The sequence below is a fragment of the Mixophyes fleayi genome, chromosome 4 (assembly GCF_038048845.1).
Source record: "Mixophyes fleayi isolate aMixFle1 chromosome 4, aMixFle1.hap1, whole genome shotgun sequence".
NCBI classification, from domain to species: Eukaryota; Metazoa; Chordata; class Amphibia; order Anura; family Limnodynastidae; genus Mixophyes; species Mixophyes fleayi.
The window spans coordinates 182,289,521-182,304,908 of NC_134405.1; the positions used below are offsets into that span (position 1 = coordinate 182,289,521).

Here is a 15,388-nt window from a genome sequence, read left to right on the forward strand (position 1 = left end):
ACCATCTTCCAACAGAGTGCCCCATAAGAGTTGCATAATCTCTCTGTATTATTTCGATGGCTATATCATACCCACTTATGGGTTTGTTATTACTTTCACATTGCAAATTTCTTGTTTGATATATGATGTAGTGTTATAAATTAATGGTTAATATTGTTGAAAATAAATTTTACTTGAGCCTTGTTAGACCTAGCTACACTGTAACATTTTGACATTGACATTTGATGCTCTCTGTGTTATTCTTTCTTTGCTCGGAACACACTACATGTTTTTCGCCCAATTATCATACTGATCACACAATAAACGTCTGTTTGGTAAGATATCGCATTAGTGTGTACTCTACCATGATCATATTTTTTCGTACCAAAGAACATTGTATAGTTTGATTTGATAAACTTCCGAAAAATCACCATCAGTGATGGAACGATGTTTGGCAAATCTGGACATGTGTATGCACTGACGACCAGCAGTGTAGGCAGATCAATATTGAGTTTATAGAGTCATGGTCTTTTTTTATCAGATGGTTATGAGAGGTGAAGAGCACAGATTTAAAGGTAAATCGTGTAGGTGTGTACACATGAATCTGCATGCTCATCAAGATTTTGTCGTTGGTAAAATTTTTACAGAAATCGCATCTGCAATATTTTTCTGAAGTGTGTAACCAGCTTTACTCATACTAGTAACCCTCTTGACCAATCAAAACAAATAATTCTAAATTTTTCCCTCTAGTTTATTATACAGAGTTGGAGTAAGTGCAGAACCTGAATGCAAAAAGATGGGTCACATTCTTATGTTCCCCATTTTTTCCCATTTTGTATTTTATTTTTAGGTTCGGATTGTGTAGTGCAGCTTGACAGAAAGACGGTGGAAACAAGCAGTTCATTATATGGAATATATGTTGGGTGGATAAAAATCCACTCTGTGCACGGACCCTTACTCAACCATAAGTCTATTTTTTGCCTTTTGTGTTGTGGGTATAATTTACAAACTTGAAAAATGCAGTACAAAATAGTTTCTCCTTTCATATTTTCCATCTGCTGTTGTACCTGTTTATATAGGTTAATATGGCAATATGGTATCAATTGCAAGGTGAGCACATTATTGCTTCTTCTGAGAAGGAGATGTAATTAGAAAAAAGGATGGTGTTTATCAGCATTCTGTGAAGAATACAGGCTAGCCTCAGTAATGTACCTACTCCTGCGTTCAAATGAAAAACTGAGATTTATTTTAGTAGGGCCAAATTATGAAGATGTCAAGGGGTAAGCAAGCATTTTTGGTTCCCATTTTAGTGGGTATCTGCAAAGACCAGTTGATTTCTCGGTCAGTTGCCATTTTTATTGTCGTGATGGATTGCACCTGAATGAGGAGGGGGCTGCAGTGCTAGGGGAGAGGATGGTTAGAAGGTTGGAGGAGATTTTAAACTAGGCTCCGGGGGGGAGGGGCAAGCAAGTATTTATGGGATAGACATTGAGAATAGTAAGGAGGAATTTAACAAGAGTTAAGGGGATGGAGAGGGGGTAAAGGGAAGCATAGCCGATAAGGAGAGGCCCTTTTTAAAGCAAAAAGAAATACCTAAGGGAGGCAATAGACTTAAGTGTATGCTTGCAAATGCAAGAAGCCTGACAGGTAAAATGGGGGAGTTAGAGCTAGTAGCAATGAATGAGCAGTATGATATTATAGGTATTACGGAGACCTGGTGGGATGATACACATGACTGGGCAGTCAACTTGGAAGGCTATTCTCTCTTCAGGAGGGATAAGGTAAATAAAAGGGGAGGAGGAGTATGTCTTTATATTAAGCCAGAATTAAAACCAAGTATTCAGGACGTTATATATGAGAATATTGGTGATAATATAGAGACATTGTGGGTGGAAATATCCAGCGGAGGAAGAAGTTCAGAGAAGTTGCTGATAGGGATATGCTATAAACCGCCAGATATTAGTACGATTGAGGAAGCCCAACTTCTACAGCAAATTGAAAAGGCTACACAACTAGGTCAAATTTTAATTATGGGGGATTTTAATTATCTGGACATTGATTGGAGTACTGAGACCTGCGGTACAGCTAGGGGAAATAGGTTTCTGAGCACGCTAAAAGACCATTACATGTCCCAATTAGTAGAGGAACCAACTTGGAACCGGACTATACTGGACCTAGTAATAACAAACAATGTAGACGTAATATCAAATATTCAAGTAAGGGAGCACTTGGGAAACGGTGATCATAATATGGTCTCTTTTGAAATTCGTTTTCAGAAGCAACGGTATAAGGGATCAACTAGGACTTTAATCTTTAGAAAGGCAAATTTTAATATGCTAAAGGAGTCTATAAACAGCATAGACTGGGACAGCCTTTGAAGGAAAAAAATACGGAAGAAAAGTGGGCTGTCTTTAAAATGTTGTTGGAAACATACATGTATAAGTTCATTCCTATGGGAAATAAATGTAAAAGAATTAAGTCTAAACCAATGTGGCTAAATAAAAAGGTAAGGGAAGAAATGCAAAGGAAGAAGCGTGCATTTAAATTGTTTAAGTCTGAAGGGTCAGAGGAGTCCTTCCATAGGTATAAGGAATGTAATAAAACATGCAAAAAGGAAATTAGATTAGCTAAATTAGAAAATGAATGGCACGTTGCAAAAGAAAGTAATACAAACCCCAAAAAGTTTTTTAAGTATATAAATGGCAAAAGGATTAAAAAAGATAATATAGGATCCCTAAGAAGTGAGATGGGTGAATTGATAAATGATACGAAGTAAAAAGCAGAGGTATTAAACACTTTCTTTTCTTCAGTATTTACTAGAGAGAAACAAATGGTAGAAGTAATACATAAAAATGGAAATGAAACCATGCCATTAATTAATACTTGGTTGTCAGAGGAAGAAGTCCAAAGGCGACTGAAGAATATTCAGATAAATAAAGCTCCAGGTCCATATGGCATACACCCAAGGGTCCTTATGGAGTTAAATTCGGAAATGGCTAGACCGCTATTCTTAATTTTCAGAGATTCAATCTCATCAGGCTCTGTACCAAGGGATTGGCGAATAGCAGATGTGGTGCCGTTGTTTAAAAAGGGGACGAGATCACAACCAGGTAATTATAGACCTGTAAGCCTGACATCAATAGTGGGGAAACTACTGGAAGGTATTTTAAGGGATAGTATTCAGGATTACTTGGTACGCAATAAAATTATTAGTGGGAATCAACATGGATTTCTGAGGGATAGGTCATGTCAAACTAATCTAATTAGTTTCTACGAGGAAGTTAGTGGAAACTTAGACCGGGGTAGCACAGTAGATGTGGTCTACTTAGATTTTGCAAAGGCCTTTGATACAGTGCCACACAAGAGGTTGGTTTACAAAATAAGGGAACTGGGTCTAGGAATCAAAATTTGTACTTGGATCGAAAACTGGTTAGAGAATAGGGAACAGAGAGTTGTGATAAATGGAACATTTTCTAATTGGTCAAAAGTCTTAAGTGGAGTACCTCAAGGTTCCGTGCTGGGGCCACTCCTTTTTAATATATTCATTAATGACCTTGGTGATGGTTTAGGGAGTAAAGTTTCTATTTTTGCAGATGACACTAAACTCTGTAAGGTAATAAAATCAGAGCAAGATGTAGCTTTCCTACAGAGGGACTTAAATAAACTGGAGGATTGGGCGGCCAAATGGAATATGAGGTTCAACACAGATAAATGTAAGGTTATGCATTCAGGGATCAAAAACAAGAACACAATCTATAAATTAAATGGAATTAATTTAGGAGAATCTATAATGGAAAAGGATTTGGGAGTGCTTGTAGACAGTAGACTTAGCAATAGTGCTCAATGTCAAGCAGCAGCTGCAAGGGCAAACAAAGTATTGGCATGCATAAAAAGGGGCATAGATGCAAGGGAAGACAGTGTAATTTTGCCACTGTATAAATCGTTGGTAAGACCTCATCTTGAATATGCAGTACAGTTCTTGGCACCACTCTATAAAAAAGATAATTTGGAACTAGAAAGGGTTTAGAGAAGGGCGACAAAATTGATAAAGGATATGGAGTCATTAAGTTATGAGGAAAGGTTAGCCAGTTTAGGCATGTTTACTTTAGAAAAGAGGCGTCTAAGGGGAGATATGATTACTATGTACAAATACATTAGGGGTCAATACAGAGAACTTTCATGGGAACTTTTACCCCAAGGACTATACAAAGGACACGTGGTCACCCTCTAAGGTTAGAGGAGAGGAAATTTCACAACCAGCAAAGGAAGGGGTTCTTTACAGTAAGGGCAGTCAAGATATGGAATTCATTGCCAGAGAAGGTTGTGATGGCAGATTCAATAGATATGTTTAAGAAAGGGTTAGACAAATTTTTAGCGGAAAGGTGTATCCAGGGATACGACCCGTTAATTAAAATGTAGGATAGTAGTGGAAATAGGGTAAAATAGGACTGCAATATTGAGTCTTGGGGGATTTTCACAATTGAAACAGATTGGCGGTTGCTTACTCTGGATCAATTTCAAATATAAGTGCAGGATCGCAGGAGATCCAAAATAGGTTGAACTTGATGGACTGGTATCTTTTTTCAACCTCATCAACTATGTATGTTACTATGTTATCACTATTTTCAAGATGGTTATTTAAAGACCTTATCCAACTGTCTTTAATATAGGCACAAATCAGAAGTGTAATAATATGTAAACATAATAAATGTAAGTAAAAAAAATCAAATTGTTAAGTGCGAATTTAGGCTCTAATGGCTTGGAGTTAGTTGAAGATGTAAGTCATTAAGTGCCCATCTCCCCCCTCTCCTCTCCCCCTTTCTCATGTGCCCTCTGGAACGCTAGATCAGTCCGCAACAAACTGACTACTATCCACGACCTCTTCTTATCCAACTCCCTTAACCTGCTCGCCATTACTGAAACCTGGCTGTCCAACTCTGACACCGCCTCCCCCGCCGCCCTCTCCTATGGTGGCCTCTCCTTCACCCACTCCGCCAGACCTGGGGCCCGCCCAGGCGGGGGGGTGGGCTTCCTCCTATCCTCCACCTGTAGTTTTCGTGTCATTCCCCCTGAACCCTCCCTCTCCTTCTCCTCATTTGAAGCCCACTCCATCCGCCTCTTCTACCCCATCCATCTCCGTGTCTCTGTCATCTACCGCCCCCCTGGCCCCACCTCCCTCTTCCTTGATAACTTTGCTGCCTGGCTTCCTCACCACCTCTCCTCCGACCTCCCCTCCATCATCCTCGGCGACTTTAACTTCCCCATGGACAACCCCACCGACCCTGCTTCCAGCAAACTGCTCACCCTCTCTTCCTCCCTAGGCCTTACCCAATGGACCTCCTCCCCCACTCTCTGCCTTGGTCACTCCCTTGATCTTGTCTTCTCCTACCTATGTAGTCTCTCTGACTTCTCCATCTCTCCCTTTCCTCTATCCGATCACCATCTCCTCTCCTTCTCTCTCTCCTCTTCTCCTGCTCCCCTCCCCCTACCCAAACCTACTCTGTCCATACGCAACCTCGACGCTCTTAACCCGTCCACTCTGTCCTCCTCTCTCGATACCCTCCTTTCTCCCCTTTCCTCCCTGGCCTGCCCCAATAAGGCGGTCTCCCTCTACAATCTCACCCTCACCTCTGCTCTGGATGCGGTCGCCCCAGCCCACTCCGTCCACCCTCGCTGCTCCAAACCCCAACCCTGGCACTCCAAATTCACCCGCTTCCTCCAAAAATGCTCCCGTACCGCTGAACGCCACTGGAGAAAATCCCGCTCCCTGGCTGACTTCCTCCACTTTAAATTCATCCTTTCATCCTACTGCTCTGCCCTCTCACTCGCTAAACAATCTTTCTTTAAATCCCTCATCTCGTCCCAATCCTCTAACCCCCGCCGCCTCTTCGCCACTTTCAGCACTCTCCTGGCCCCACCCCCTCCTCCCTGACTGCCTCCGACTTCGCCTCCTTTTTCTCCTCTAAAATTGAGGCCATCCGACTTGAAATCTCCTCCTCCTCTCTCTCGCCCTCCCCCCCTAACCACCTTTCCCTCTACTCCTTCCGCCCCACCACGGGCGAGGAAGTCCATTCTCTCATCTCATCCTCTCCCCCCTCTACCTGTCCCCTGGATCCCATTCCCTCCCACCTTCTTTGCTCCCTTTCCCCCACCACCTGCTCCCACCTCGCCCACCTCTTTAATCTTTCCCTCTCCACCGGCATCTTCCCCTTCTCATTCAAACATGCTCTCGTATCCCCCATTCTTAAGAAACCCAATCTTGACCCCACTTCTCCCTCCAACTATCGCCCCATATCTCTCCTCCCCTTTGCCTCCAAAATTCTTGAAAGGCTTGTCTGCAGCCGTCTCTCCTCCTACCTTTCCGAGCATTCCCTCCTTGATCCTCTCCAGTCTGGCTTCCGCCCCCTTCACTCCACTGAAACTGCCCTGGCTAAAGTCACCAATGATTTCCTCTCTGCTAAAGCCAGGGGCCACTTCTCCGTTCTCATCCTCCTCGATCTCTCTGCAGCCTTCGACACTGTCGACCACCCCCTCCTCCTCCACACCCTCCAGTCCTTTGGCCTCTCCGGCTCAGTCTTGTCCTGGTTCACCTCTTACCTTGCTGACCGTTCCTTCTCCGTCACCACCTCTGGGTCTCTCTCCCCCCCCCATCCACCCTTCCAGTCGGGGTCCCTCAGGGCTCTGTTCTGGGACCCTTGCTCTTCTCTTTATACATCTCTTCCCTGGGTGAACTCATCAGCTCCTACGGCCTTAACTACCACCTCTACGCCGACGACACTCAACTATACCTCTCCTCTCCTGATCTCTCTCCCTCCCTCCTCTCTAGGGTGTCCGCCTGCCTCTCTGCCATCTCCTCCTGGATGTCCTCTCGATTCCTCAAACTTAACCTCGCCAAAACTGAACTCATAGTCTTTCCTCCGTCTCACACCCCGCCCCCTTCTGATCTCTCTATCACTGTTGACAACACCTTTATCTCCCCTGTCCCCCAACTTCGCTGCCTTGGTGTCACCCTCGACTCCTCTCTCTCCTTTGGCCCCCACATTCTCTCTCTTGCTAAATCCTGCCGCTTCCAGCTGCGTAACATCGCTCGCATCCGGCCCTTTCTCTCCCAAGATGCCACCAAATGTCTTATTCACTTTCTGATCATCTCCCGCTTGGACTACTGTAACCTCCTCCTCACTGGCCTCCCCCAATCTCATCTTGCTCCCCTTCGATCTGTTCTTATAGGCTCATCTTCCTTTCTCGCCGCTCCTCGTTGGTCTCCCCCCTCTACCAATCCCTTCACTGGCTCCCCTTCCCCTTCAGAATCCTCTTCAAGCTCCTCACTCTTACATACAAGGCCCTCGCCAACTCCACTGCACCCTACATCTCCTCCCTCCTCTCTCTTCATGCTCCTTCCCGCCCTCTCCGATCTGCCAATGACCGTCGCCTCTCTTCTCCCCTGATCACCTCCTCCCATGCGCGTATCCAAGACTTCGCCCGCGCTGCCCCCCTCCACTGGAACAAGCTCCCTCCCTCCATCAGAACTTCCCCTAATCTGTCCAGTTTCAAACGGGCTTTAAAAACCCATCTTTTTCGTAAAGCCTTCCAGTCTCCCACCTAATTACCTTCCTTTTCTTCTGCCTCTTCCCCTTCATTCCCCTTCCCCTATCCTCCATTCCTCCCTCTCTCCCCCGTGTCTTTTTGTCTGTCTACCTTATCCCTTAGATTGTACGCTCCTTTGAGCAGGGTCACCCCTCCTCCTGTCTCACCACTGTTAACTCTGCTCTCCAGCAACCTGGTCGTCCTCCTCGAGGACCCTCTTCCCCCTGTCCCCTCCCTCCTCTCCCCCCCTGGGGGTCTCCCTATTATCCGTGCCCTCCCTCTTGGGCTCCGTCGTACGAAGACCTTCCCCTCTCCCCTCCCCCGCCCTTGCTGTGCTTTGAGCTCACTGAGTTACTGTGCTTATTGTTTACTGTACTGTGCTGTCTCTCCTTGTATTGTAATTTCGTTTGTCCCTGTACGGCGCTACGGACACCTAGTGGTGCCTTATAAATAAAAATTAATAATAATAATAATTAAGTGGGTGACTTAAATCTGTTAATGGGCAGTATTTTGTGGTGAGAAGAACACATGCTATGTACCAAGCTTAAATGATCAAAGGTAAAGAGTTATATTCTAAACTTTGTACACTTTTCTTTTGTAGCTCAATAAACAGCAATTACAGACAATTAGAGAGAGATTCCAGACTTTCCTTAAAGGCGAAACGCAAATAGTGGCTGATGAAGCTTTTATCAATGCTGTCAAAAGTTATTATGAGGTAAGTTTATTGATTTACACTGCAATTATAGCTCTCTGTCTTTTATGATTCTTTATATACGCATTAATATAACCCCTGTACTAATATGACAGCAGTAGCTATTCTAATCATGCCTCTACCCCCTCCCCACCCATTACTGTCCTGTGTATTTTGTCAGATTTAGCCCCTAGTGGTCCTTCAGCCACTGATCTTTAAGTACCAGGTGAATGAGGCAGGACTTTTGCTATAAAACATATGGCATCTGATTAATATTCAGATGTGCATCCATTTGCGTAGCGTATCTTTGGTGAAATAGCTCTGTGCATGTCCAGAAACGGACATTACGACATTGTTCGCAATTGCATTCAATTTATGTCTGAACTCAAATGTTACTGTCACAAATGCCCAGCCTGTCCCAGATACAGCAATCTGAACAGCTGGCCGTGACTGGTGTCACCTTAGTCACTTAGCAATGAATACATCTTTTCTGCCACCACAAAGGATTTATTATGGTGTCCTTACGTTCACCAGAACCACTTATTAATGTTTCACACTTAAGTCATATACACATGTAGCATGACCCTCCCTGGGATTTGTAAGTTCACAAAGAATCACGAAGAACACACTAGATTCAATTTATTTAATCTGAAAAATGGTTCCAATGCTTGGGTACAAAAATGAATAACAAGACATACGATATTTTGCACAAATAAGTTTCAGAAAATAAAATGGAAAATAAAATCAGAGTCACTACTTACTAATTAAGAGCTGGTGTGTAAGGGAACACAATTGAGAAATATGGAACATTTCTGTCTTGATAGACTCCCTCATGAAAATGCACACTTTATTTTTTCACATAGCTCTCACCCCCCAACTTTTGGATTTTAGCTGTCAATAAGGACAGCTTGAACTCCCAAATGTCACAGGGCTTTCAGAGTGAGCTAGGGATATCCTGAGATCAGGAATGTTCACAGGACCTTGAATTCTCACCTCTGCTCATTCTTCTTAAATGACTAGATGGTTTACAACTTTCGAGCTTCAAACTCCTCCAAGATCCTTATCCTGGTCTGGCTAGTTTAAAAAAACTTGCATAGGTTCAAAACCATGTCATCTAGCAAAGCACACGTTGAGATTACATTACAAGGTTACATACAATATACATTGTCATACATGAATTCAACAGAAAATAACAATCAGTCATTAGAAATACTACATAATAGTCACAGTCACTTCCTACTGACTGTGTCTTGAAATGCAGAATGGGGGAAGCAAGGGAGCGATTAACATAGGTCATGTAGAGAAGTAAGCGCATACCGATGTAGATGCGGCCAATACAAGCCCTGTATTTCTTGTAAGAACACTTTGTTTCACCCCTTTCATTTACACCCACTACAGGGCAGGTTAAATGCCGACTGATGGTGATGGCTGACATGGCATTTTCTTTATATTAAAAAGTACATATATGCGATTCATAGAACAACTGTATGCAACTAAGATAGACTATTAAAATGCATTGTATATACAGTATACATTGCATGCATCTTTTTGTAATGTAAAGAAAAAAAATATTTATGTTAATGATTATACTGTTCTTTTTTATGTTTTAAAAAATGATGTGACCTTTTTTATTTTACTTTCACATGTACGTATACTGCTGTCTGTTCTGTGTGTCTACATATAGCCAGTACTGTTTAGGCTAAGCGTGCTTACAGTTGAAATTTATCTTAAGATGTACATGAATTTGAATATGGTCGGAACTGCGCACAAGTTCCGTGCTCTTTTTAAAACGCAGTTTACAATCTGACTTGAATCGGGCCCAAATGGCTGATTTTCTGAGGATCATATTGTTGGTGAGTGTCTTGCACTTTACAATACCAGTACAGGATCATGTAGATTTTGGCACAAAATGTAGTGGTAAATTATCTTTTGTACAATGCTATTGGTCTGGAGTCTTGGACAGTATTAGCAGTTATATAGTATGCCTTTATGTATATAGAACTTTTGCATGAAACCGTAAACTGCTGTTTAAAATATGAAGAAAATAATGGTAAGCCTTCTCTACACTGTCTGGCTTTTGCCAATGATCAGTAATCACTGACCTGACTACATATTCTCTATACAGTGCTACATAATATGATTGTTATATTAGTTGATGATGATAATAATAATAAAAGCACTCTCGACATTCACATTCACCAATTTATTACACATCCATCACAACCACATAAGTTTTTTTTTGTTTTGCATTTAGACATTCAAAAGCAAATACAAATACTATGGAAAGTGCTGTGTGAAGGTCGAGCTCCAAATGTATTAATTACTTTCTGCCGAACTTGAAATACTTCTTATTACCACAAACAGATATTAGAACGATGGATAGTTGTGCAGTTAACCAAAAGTCTTCAGGTGAAATATATATTAAAAAGCACAAAATCATTTATAAATAAAAAAAAAAACCCACGCACGTTAATGAACATTTATTTTAATTTTAATATTCCAAATTGCAAGCCTTATTAATATGTGAGATTGTGGAGCTGTTTTTTTCTATGGGGGTAAATTTAGCACATATATTATGACTAGTTCTTTCATAGCGCTGATTTATGACTTGAACTTGAATCAATTATAACTGATAAATAATTTTCTCTTATTTTATTCAAGTGATGTGTCAAAACGAGCGAGGCAGTATTTATAGGAAGGGAATGCACAAGGCATGACCCAGATTTGAAGGGTAAACTCTAATGGTGAAGTAAGGGATTTTTGTGGCTCATGACAATAGCAAAAGACTTGAAATACGTAGTAGAGTAAACATGACAGACCATACATTGCTAAAAGTACACACTTTTAAAGATAGAGCGGAAATACAGTAAATGTCTGTTGGATAAGGTTTTATATCATAGGGAAGGCCTTTTTTTCTATACATACCAGACTCATGTTAGTAAAGGTGTAGTATTATGGAATGATATCTCCATACTACATTCAAGGTTCTTTTAAAAATTCTTATGACTTTTTCTCATGACTCTTTATAGGCAATAACTGTACAGACACATATCTTCTGTTAATACAACATATATATATTAGAAATAACAGTTCAATTATATAAAAAGTGTTAAAATGAATTAGTAAAATTTGCTACTTTTCAAAATGAGGCATGGTCATATCCTTCAGCTTCTGTTTCCAGATGGCATCCCTTTCAACACACCCTGCTAAGGCCTGGTAAAGCAGCTGCTAAGGTATAGTCCTAGCACTGACGTTCATATATGTCCAAGGAGAGGTCTAGAGGGTGTTTACTGCAATACCTTTCATACCCTTCCCTACCTCTCGACGTATAGCCAATATTCTGTTGGTAAGAGTATCTGATCATTATGCTATTGGATAGCATAAAAATCAATACCAAAGTAGTAATGTGTCCTATGTCTTTTGTAGTATCTGGTCTGCAGAATAACATCTTTTGAGTCTCTGTTTATAAGTTAGTTAGTAGTCCTATTAATGTCTCAACATTGTACAGGGCAACTGCTTCATTCTTTTGGATACAAAGCTTTATAATCAAGGGCTCTTTTATGTCTGCCCATAGTACATTGCCTTTGCCTTCTGTAGTCTGTAATTACAGCTTGACTGCTTATAAATAGGCATTACTGATTGCTATGATAAACAATGTAAGTATACTGATGTTATTTTACCATGAATGTTGATATTCATTATAATATAACCAGAATATGCAATCAACATCTATGTGCTTGAAAATAAACATGGATTACTTCATTTGAGTAATTTACAAAAATAATGTAGTACACTTATCTTCATTGCCTATATAGTCAACATTTATTATCTGTTATGTTTCAATGATTGCTGTGTGATTTATTTGTTACTTGTAAACATTTTGTAAGAGTTCTGTCTTTTATTGTTGAGGAGTAGGTTTTATTTAGTTTTATTTTCTTGACAGCTTTTTGAAACAATTTATCACTACAGGTCCTGTCTGCTAGAAACTACTCCTCAACAATAAAAGTCAGAACTCTTACGAGTTCTGCTATATATATATATATATATATATATATATATATATATATATATATATATATATATATATATATATATATATATATATATATATATATATGGGTGTTCCAAGCTCGAGCACATACATCAGCGTCTGACTCAAGCTTTGGGCAGTACGTGTTTTCCTGTTGTATCACTTGCACCAGCTACAGGTCAGGTGTAAGTGCAAATTACTAGTGATAACGGTTGCGTATGCACATGCTAGAACATGTGTTTACAATCAGGAGCAACTGTAAAAATGCATTTTATGTTCAGAAATAAAACTTTAGTGACTATATTATTAACAGGTGACAATAATTAATTTTTTATTTTCTGTGTGTTCTTTTGGGAATTTATATTCAGCATATGTATTGAACGCAACCTGCAGTGTATTGTCTGTTAGAGCAGAGTGCACTTAGACTTAGTGTTCAGCTGACCAAATTACGTGCGTTTAAAAAAACCAAAACAAAGCAAAACACAATTTACATTAGTTGTGCATGCCTTAATGAATCTAGCCACTAGTGCCTAGCATTAGATCAATACCACAGTGCAGTAGCTTCTGTGCTTCAGTATACCAGTGCTTCCACTTACAGGCCTGTGTACCTACAGTATACTAACACCATTATACTGGCATGTGTCCCCCATCTTTATACCAGCTCCTGTATTCCTAGTCACCTGAAGACCATATGTCAGCACCTGAGACTCCACATATCCGCCTATAAGAATATGTTACAGGCAGCCACTCATAGCCACTACCAGCATTTAATAGTTAAAACGTTTGTCAGGGCTATAGGGTGCATAGAGAATTTCCGTGCTCTGTTGACCTCAGCATATGACCTACAGGTGCTGACCGGCTTATTTTAGTGCTGACATCAAGTTTAAGCTTTTTCAGGTTATATGAAGGACGTTATCTCCGTATCACCAGATGTGCCTCTACTCCGATTAACAGTGTATGTTGGCAGCGTGATCACTGGTATTTGTCCTGTAATATAAATGTATTCATAAGTAAGGTTAATTCCCTTTACCTAATCCTTAAAACTATGGACATATATTTTGACAGAGGCTTTTTGTTAAGTTACCATATTTTTTGTTTTCCTAATATAAAGTATTCACTATATATAGTATTCTAGTATAAGATCCTTATAAATCCACTGATACCATTTTCTCACACATTTAAGGTGGTTCTTAGGCAAATTATTGAGATTTAAAGAGAACCATATAAAATTATTTTATTATTGTCATTGTGTAGATTTGGGTTTAATTATGAACATTAATTATAAATGTCTTCGAAATATAAAGCAGAAACTGTGGGTTCTCTGAACACCACTAGTGTATAGTAAAAATAATCACTGTTGCTATTTCTGTTTTTATACTTGTGCATTTAGGTTTTCTTGAAAAGTGATCTAGTTGCCAGAATGGTGCACAACGGAGGATGCTCTTCCAATGACTTCAGGGAAGTTTTTAAAAAGAACATTGAAAAGAGAGTACGGAGTCTGCCAGAAATTGCTGGGTTAAGCAAAGAGACTGTTTTAAGTTCTTGGATTGCTAAATATGATGCCATTTACAGAGGGGAAGAAGATCTCCGCAAACCACCAAACAGGATGGCACTTAGTTCTGTATCTGAACTAATACTTAGTAAGGAACAACTTTATGAAATGTTTCAACAGATTTTGGGAATTAAAAAACTAGAGCATCAGTTGTTATACAATGCCTGCCAGGTAAGTGTGTGCAGTTTATATATGTAGCACATTATGTCTTTTCACACTTGTGTTTATGTTTAGCTATCATATATCAATGTGTGAGGCTAATGCTACCTGCCATTCTTCTGGATGTGGTATCATACAGTCTATTGCAAGACCTTCTTTTGATAAAGGACAACTGGACTAAAAATACTAGTTGGGTTATATAAATGAGTTTTATACAAAGTTTTTACTAATAACACTTACAAACATATGTAGAGGTTTCTGGAGGTTGTCAGAATAGAAAATATTTGCAGTAAGGTTGTGGTCACAGGCAACAATAATTTACTACACGCTTCAATATTCCTGTAAATAATCCGATGGACAGGGCCTCCATCAGAATATGTGGGGCCCAGTACAAAAGAAAGACCCCCTCTCCTATTAACTTACCGTCTTGTCCTTGATGAGATGCCGGGGCTCCCAGTAATGATAGAGTGGGACTGAGGAGATCACTGTGTGGCAACTCCCTACCTATCATTGGCTGGGAGTCGCCACATTGACAAGGTATTAAAGTAATTCTCTCATTTTCAAATAAGCATTGCATAGGCGATTGTATTGTGTTTCCAACGCACAAAGTGATTTAGTTTATCGGATGCAAAAAGTTTACAGTTCAATACATTATTATTATATAGTACAGTACAGCCAATACCAAAAGATACATACATACCGCTGCGCTACGCTGTGCTATCACGGGCACCAGTGAACAGTAATTCACCCTTGAACACTGTGGTCAGAGTAGACTGAAGACTAGGAGCGCAGCTATGATTATATATACATTCAGTGTTACAGAGAGAACAATGCAGATGACGTGGCTTGCTTCTATAGGTCCAGACTTTGGGTGGGTCCAGGGTAAACAGGTCATAGGCTAGTTCAAACAACCCCCTCAAAGGCTGAGGTCAACATTCCAGATGATTCTCCCGCCCAGAACCCAGTTACAACTAGTCCATTAGCATTTTACAGTCTGATATCAATCTGACAAGATATTGCCTAACATCAATAACTAGAGTATGCAATATGCGATCTCTTCAGCGATGGAACCGGACAGCTGCTGATGAATAGGGGAATAAAATATCAGACATGACACATTTCCTATAACCTGAACCTTAAATAACACTGAAGTGTACATATAATCATAATATATAAACTAATAATAACCTAAATACCATCTGCTCATAAACTACTGTATAACGGAACCAATATGAATTATATAAATAACAATGTAATGCGAAGTGTACATGCGTATTTTACCGGGCGATCGCCGTATGCCACGTGTAGCGTGGCATACTGAGTGCAATCGACCAATAAAACAATATTAACCAATATACTTTCGTTCATCCAATTATACGACTTCGACAAAGGT

The 15,388-nt window shown here is 40.4% G+C and overlaps 1 protein-coding gene across 5 annotated transcripts in view; it reads left to right on the top strand.

Annotated features, from left to right (window-relative positions):
* The window catches only part of CADPS2 (calcium dependent secretion activator 2), a 367,836-nt gene that overhangs the window by 70,308 nt on the left and 282,140 nt on the right, over positions 1-15,388 (top strand). For all 5 annotated transcript variants that reach the window (XM_075208940.1, XM_075208941.1, XM_075208942.1 and 2 more), the window contains exons 2-3: positions 8,165-8,278; positions 13,675-14,007. In XM_075208940.1, the coding sequence (XP_075065041.1) occupies positions 8,165-8,278; positions 13,675-14,007 (447 nt within the window). The remainder of the gene's footprint in view (positions 1-8,164; positions 8,279-13,674; positions 14,008-15,388) is intronic.